The 6,794-nt window shown below is 60.3% G+C and overlaps 1 protein-coding gene across 1 annotated transcript in view; it reads left to right on the top strand.

Annotated features, from left to right (window-relative positions):
- Positions 1 to 222: 222 nt before the first annotated feature.
- The window catches only part of htatsf1 (HIV-1 Tat specific factor 1), a 41,115-nt gene continuing 34,543 nt past the window's right edge, over positions 223 to 6,794 (top strand). Inside the window, exons 1-2 of the mRNA XM_069902278.1 lie at positions 223 to 261; positions 598 to 763. Coding sequence (XP_069758379.1) covers positions 223 to 261; positions 598 to 763 — 205 coding nt within the window. The remainder of the gene's footprint in view (positions 262 to 597; positions 764 to 6,794) is intronic.

Here is a 6,794-nt window from a genome sequence, read left to right as displayed (position 1 = left end):
TGGATCCTGGGTTGGAGAAGATCTTGGGAAGGGATGGAGGGCTTGAGGGTCTTGGAGAGATTGTGGAGAGAGGATTGCATGGAGAGAGAAATAAAGTAGGGGAGGGGGCTTGGGGTCCAGGTGGTTGGGGGTGAAGAGTCTCAGCGAGAGTGATGTTGGGGGCATGGTCAGGAGGGAAATGAAGCTGATGGTCTCAGTAGAAGTTAGGGGAGGGAAGAGTAGATGATGGAGCGTCAGGATCTTGAGGGGAAGAGTCTTGGGGTGGGTAGAGAATGTTGGAAGAGGATGATATGGTGTTGCAGATGGGGAGGTTAAATAGGGGGCTTTGGTTTCTCAGGGAATAGATCTAAACTAAATGGTATACCTCATTTCCTCCTCGTTTGTTGTGAGAAATAGGACCATTCAGCCCCTTGAGCCTGTTCCACCATTCAACATGATCTTGGCCATTGGGTGTCCTTTTATCCACTGTGCCACAAAAAGGAAACATCTGAGCAATTGCCTTGTTTAGCCCACTGCTCTGTCACAGCCCTTTCCTCACCCCAAGTCTGGTGGGAAAATAATTCATTTGTACTGTGCTTCCAATATTTTTAATATTAGATAACGGAAGACTTTCTGGCAACTTATCATGCAAACTATGGCTTCATTGAAGAAACCTCTGCTACTCCTGGAGGTGACACTGAGAAGATTCTGGTGGCAGAGAAGACTGAGCGAGTCAGTACATCTCAGAAAGATGCAAAAGGAGAGAAGAGGAAAGCTGATGAGGGTAAATTAATTTTTCATTTATCATTATTTTGGCCTGTTTTTGGAATTGGCTGGATACTTAGAATGAGTGATCTTGCTCTTAAAGTTGCACTGAGACCAAGGAAAAGGGGCTGTGGAGATGGTGTAGATTTTGGTTTTCTGTGGAGCTGATCGTGTCGTGTGAGTGAAGTTCACTTTGGGAACTTTGCATATAATTGAACAATCTATATATGGTTTCTTTTTCACTTTGGCTTTTTTTCTGCCTCATCTACATCATTAATTTAATGAGTGGTGTTGATAGATAAAAATAGCAGAAGCAGTGTGGGCCATATCCAGCCCTCCTCAACCATCATTCAGTTACACTGGTTTGTGTCTATTTCTGCACTTTGATTTCTTCACTGTCCAAAATTCTCCTCATCTCAAACCTGAAAATTCTTGATCACTGCACATCTACATTTCGGTTCTCGGAGATCTAGAAGACTCTTAAATAGCCAGCCCCTCATCCTGAGACGAGAGCCCTTATTCTGGATTCTTCTGGATTATTCTGGATTCTTGAGGAAATGTTCTCTTGTCATCAGCACCATCAAACACTCAAATATTTTTTTCAAAAGCTAATTTCTGTTGATGTCAATGAAGTGTGTGCCTTTAAACCACCAAAGTTTTTCCTCAATTTGGGACTGTTTGTCGCAGTCTTGTTGACAATAATCAGTCAACACTCCCATCACTCTGATTTGATATGATGATAGGTGATCTCAGGAATAAATTTTCTTCAATTTAGCATCTCCTGTCGTTTGGGGAAGATAATTTGTAATTTCTGACAATAGATAATTGGATTAACCTCTGCAGTTGCAAAAAGGGAGTCTTCAGTAGCAAGATTGATCGGTTAATAGCTGTTTGTTAAATATGCGTGTTGGTTAGGTTTATTTTATTTGCATACTTCCTCTTGTTAACTGTTAGATTGTGAGGTGTTCCAGCTCAATAATTGGAAGTTAGAAATTGTTTCAAGAAGAGAGAGCAATACAGCACAGGGTTCTTTCGCCCACGATGAATGGAACAAAAATGATGCCCAAATTAAACGACAGCTCTGCTGCTTGCACATCTATCTTCCCTGGAGGTTTTTGTGTGTATCTAAAAGTTTCTTAAATGCTTCTACTGCATCCACCACCATCACCACCCCTGACATCCTGTCCAGGCTCCCATCACTTTCTGTATTCCTTTAAATTCCCCCCAATCCACTGTGAGTCCATTTCCTTTGGAGAAAAAGATTCTGTCTTTCTTTTGTAGTTTCATAAAAATATTGAAAACATTTTATACACTTCTCTCAGGTCTTCCTTCAGCCTCTGACACTCCAGAGAAAACAGCTCATTTGCCCAAACTCTCCTTGTAGCTCTTACCCTATAATCCAAGCCACTTTAAAGTAAACCTTTCCAAAGCCTCCATTTCCTTTCTGTAATGGGGTGACCAGAATTACACACAATATTCTTCAGTGCAGCTTAACCAGTTTATATATCTGCAACATGACTTCCTTATTCTTGTTCTGAATGCTTTGACCAATGAAGACAAGTATAATATACCATGCCTTTACCACCCTACCTTCTTGCATGACCACTTTTCTTTTGTAAGAAAAAACCCTTTCTACATGATTTCTAACTGATTACACAATTCAAATCATGGTATATGCATAACATGTATAAATTGTAATACCTGTACAGAATGATGACTTTCAAGGACCTGAATGATTAGATCCTTCGGCAGGTCAGTGATTTTAAGTCCTGCAGTTAACTATAAACTTTTACCATACATTTGACACCTCAAAGTGAAACATCTCGTCTGGATTAAACTCCACCTTCCCATTTCTCTGCCTATATCTTTAGCTGATCTGCATATTCTTTGCTGGCTCTCTACACTATTCACAACTCCACTAATCTTTGTGTCATCTGCAAATGTCCTTCAACACCTCTTCAAAAAACTGAATCCTATTTGTAAGACACGACCTGCTGCTAACCAAGAGACTGACTGCCTTTCCAAATGTGCAGAAAATCCTAACCCTAAATATTCTCCCTAATTATTTCCCGACCATTGACTTGAGGATCACCACCTTATAACTTCCTGAATTTGTCGTCTTGAACAAAGGATCAATGTTACTTCCAGTCCTTTGTGGTCTGCGTACTTGCCTGTGGCTAGTTAAGATTAAAAAAATCTTTGTCAAGGCTTCAACAATTGCTTCACTTGCCTCTTTCAATAATCTGGAATATATAAATCATCAAACCCTTTGGGCATCTACTTTAATATTCTTCAAAAGACCCAAAATCCCAAAATGTCTTAACATTTTAGTGTTCTCCAGACTATGATCCCAATGATTATCCTCCATGTCCTTCTCTGTGGTGAATACTTGTGCAAAGTATTAACTTTGTACCTCCCCTTCTTCGGACGCCTCCCCCCCTCTTCGGACGCCTCCCCCCCTCTTCGGACGCCTCCCCCCCTCTTCGGACGCCTCCCCCCCTCTTCGGACGCCTCCCCCCCTCTTCGGACGCCTCCCCCCCTCTTCGGACGCCTCCCCCCTCTTCGGACGCCTCCCCCCCTCTTCGGACGCCTCCCCCCCTCTTCGGACGCCTCCCCCCCTCTTCGGACGCCTCCCCCCCTCTTCGGACGCCTCCCCCCCTCTTCGGACGCCTCCCCCCCTCTTCGGACGCCTCCCCCCCTCTTCGGACGCCTCCCCCCCTCTTCGGACGCCTCCCCCCCCTCTTCGGACGCCTCCCCCCCCTCTTCGGACGCCTCCCCCCCCTCTTCGGACGCCTCCCCCCCCTCTTCGGACGCCTCCCCCCCCTCTTCGGACGCCTCCCCCCCTCTTCGGACGCCTCCCCCCCCTCTTCGGACGCCTCCCCCCCCTCTTCGGACGCCTCCCCCCCCTCTTCGGACGCCTCCCCCCCCTCTTCGGACGCCTCCCCCCCCTCTTCGGACGCCTCCCCCCCCTCTTCGGACGCCTCCCCCCCTCTTCGGACGCCTCCCCCCCTCTTCGGACGCCTCCCCCCCTCTTCGGACGCCTCCCCCCCTCTTCGGACGCCTCCCCCCCTCTTCGGACGCCTCCCCCCCTCTTCGGACGCCTCCCCCCCTCTTCGGACGCCTCCCCCCCTCTTCGGACGCCTCCCCCCCTCTTCGGACGCCTCCCCCCCTCTTCGGACGCCTCCCCCCCTCTTCGGACGCCTCCCCCCCTCTTCGACGCCTCCCCCCCTCTTCGGACGCCTCCCCCCCTCTTCGGACGCCTCCCCCCCTCTTCGGACGCCTCCCCCCCTCTTCGGACGCCTCCCCCCCTCTTCGGACGCCTCCCCCCCTCTTCGGACGCCTCCCCCCCTCTTCGGACGCCTCCCCCCCTCTTCGGACGCCTCCCCCCCTCTTCGGACGCCTCCCCCCCTCTTCGGACGCCTCCCCCCCTCTTCGGACGCCTCCCCCCCTCTTCGGACGCCTCCCCCCCTCTTCGGACGCCTCCCCCCCTCTTCGGACGCCTCCCCCCCTCTTCGGACGCCTCCCCCCCTCTTCGGACGCCTCCCCCCCTCTTCGGACGCCTCCCCCCTCTTCGGACGCCTCCCCCCCTCTTCGGACGCCTCCCCCCCTCTTCGGACGCCTCCCCCCCTCTTCGGACGCCTCCCCCCCTCTTCGGACGCCTCCCCCCCTCTTCGGACGCCTCCCCCCCTCTTCGGACGCCTCCCCCCCTCTTCGGACGCCTCCCCCCCTCTTCGGACGCCTCCCCCCCTCTTCGGACGCCTCCCCCCCTCTTCGGACGCCTCCCCCCCTCTTCGGACGCCTCCCCCCCTCTTCGGACGCCTCCCCCCCCTCTTCGGACGCCTCCCCCCCCTCTGGGCACGCCTCCCCCCCCTCTGGGCACGCCTCCCCCCCCCTCTGGGCACGCCTCCCCCCCCTCTGGGCACGCCTCCCCCCCCTCTGGGCACCCCTCCCCCCCCTCTGGGCACCCCTCCCCCCCCTCTGGGCACCCCTCCCCCCCCTCTGGGCACCCCTCTCCCCCCCTCTGGGCACCCCTCTCCCCCCCCTCTGGGCACCCCTCTCCCCCCCCTCTGGGCACCCCTCTCCCCCCCCTCTGGGCACCCCTCTCCCCCCCCTCTGGGCACCCCTCTCCCCCCCTCTGGGCACCCCTCTCCCCCCCCTCTGGGCACCCCTCTCCCCCCCCTCTGGGCACCCCTCTCCCCCCCCTCTGGGCACCCCTCTCCCCCCCCTCTGGGCACCCCTCTCCCCCCCCTCTGGGCACCCCTCTCCCCCCCCTCTGGGCACCCCTCTCCCCCCCCTCTGGGCACCCCTCCCCCCCCTCTGGGCACCCCTCCCCCCCCTCTGGGCACCCCTCTCCCCCCCCTCTGGGCACCCCTCTCCCCCCCCTCTGGGCACCCCTCCCCCCCTCTGGCACCCTCTCCCCCCCTCTGGGCACCCCTCTCCCCCCCCTCTGGGCACCCCTCTCCCCCCCCTCTGGGCACCCCTCTCCCCCCCCTCTGGGCACCCCTCTCCCCCCCCTCTGGGCACCCCTCTCCCCCCCTCTGGGCACCCCTCTCCCCCCCCTCTGGGCACCCCTCTCCCCCCCCTCTGGGCACCCCTCTCCCCCCCCTCTGGGCACCCCTCTCCCCCCCCTCTGGGCACCCCTCTCCCCCCCTCTGGGCACCCCTCTCCCCCCCCTCTGGGCACCCCTCTCCCCCCCCTCTGGGCACCCCTCTCCCCCCCCTCTGGGCACCCCTCTCCCCCCCCTCTGGGCACCCCTCTCCCCCCCCTCTGGGCACCCCTCTCCCCCCCCTCTGGGCACCCCTCTCCCCCCCCTCTGGGCACCCCTCTCCCCCCCCCTCTGGGCACCCCTCTCCCCCCCCCCTCTGGGCACCCCTCTCCCCCCCCCTCTGGGCACCCCTCTCCCCCCCCCTCTGGGCACCCCTCTCCCCCCCCCCTCTGGGCACCCCTCTCCCCCCCCCCTCTGGGCACCCCTCTCCCCCCCCCCTCTGGGCACCCCTCTCCCCCCCCCCTCTGGGCACCCCTCTCCCCCCCCCTCTGGGCACCCCTCTCCCCCCCCCCTCTGGGCACCCCTCTCCCCCCCCCCTCTGGGCACCCCTCTCCCCCCCCCCTCTGGGCACCCCTCTCCCCCCCCCTCTGGGCACCCCTCTCCCCCCCCCCTCTGGGCACCCCTCTCCCCCCCCCCTCTGGGCACCCCTCTCCCCCCCCCCTCTGGGCACCCCTCTCCCCCCCCCCTCTGGGCACCCCTCTCCCCCCCCCCTCTGGGCACCCCTCTCCCCCCCCCCTCTGGGCACCCCTCTCCCCCCCCCCTCTGGGCACCCCTCTCCCCCCCCCCTCTGGGCACCCCTCTCCCCCCCCCCTCTGGGCACCCCTCTCCCCCCCCCCTCTGGGCACCCCTCTCCCCCCCCCTCTGGGCACCCCTCTCCCCCCCCCCTCTGGGCACCCCTCTCCCCCCCCCCTCTGGGCACCCCTCTCCCCCCCCCCTCTGGGCACCCCTCTCCCCCCCCCCTCTGGGCACCCCTCTCCCCCCCCCCCTCTGGGCACCCCTCTCCCCCCCCCCTCTGGGCACCCCTCTCCCCCCCCCCTCTGGGCACCCCTCTCCCCCCCCCTCTGGGCACCCCTCTCCCCCCCCCCTCTGGGCACCCCTCTCCCCCCCCCTCTGGGCACCCCTCTCCCCCCCCCCCTCTGGGCACCCCTCTCCCCCCCCCCTCTGGGCACCCCTCTCCCCCCCCCCTCTGGGCACCCCTCTCCCCCCCCCCTCTGGGCACCCCTCTCCCCCCCCCCTCTGGGCACCCCTCTCCCCCCCCCCTCTGGGCACCCCTCTCCCCCCCCCCTCTGGGCACCCCTCTCCCCCCCCCCTCTGGGCACCCCTCTCCCCCCCCCCTCTGGGCACCCCTCTCCCCCCCCCCTCTGGGCACCCCTCTCCCCCCCCCCTCTGGGCACCCCTCTCCCCCCCCCCTCTGGGCACCCCTCTCCCCCCCCCTCTGGGCACCCCTCTCCCCCCCCCTCTGGGCACCCCTCTCCCCCCCCCTCTGGGCACCCCTCTCCCCCCC

This window comes from Narcine bancroftii, chromosome 11 (genome assembly GCF_036971445.1).
Source record: "Narcine bancroftii isolate sNarBan1 chromosome 11, sNarBan1.hap1, whole genome shotgun sequence".
Classification (NCBI taxonomy): Eukaryota; Metazoa; Chordata; class Chondrichthyes; order Torpediniformes; family Narcinidae; genus Narcine; species Narcine bancroftii.
The sequence above is the reverse complement of the archived record's forward strand: the minus strand, read 5'-3'. Positions and strand labels throughout refer to the sequence as shown.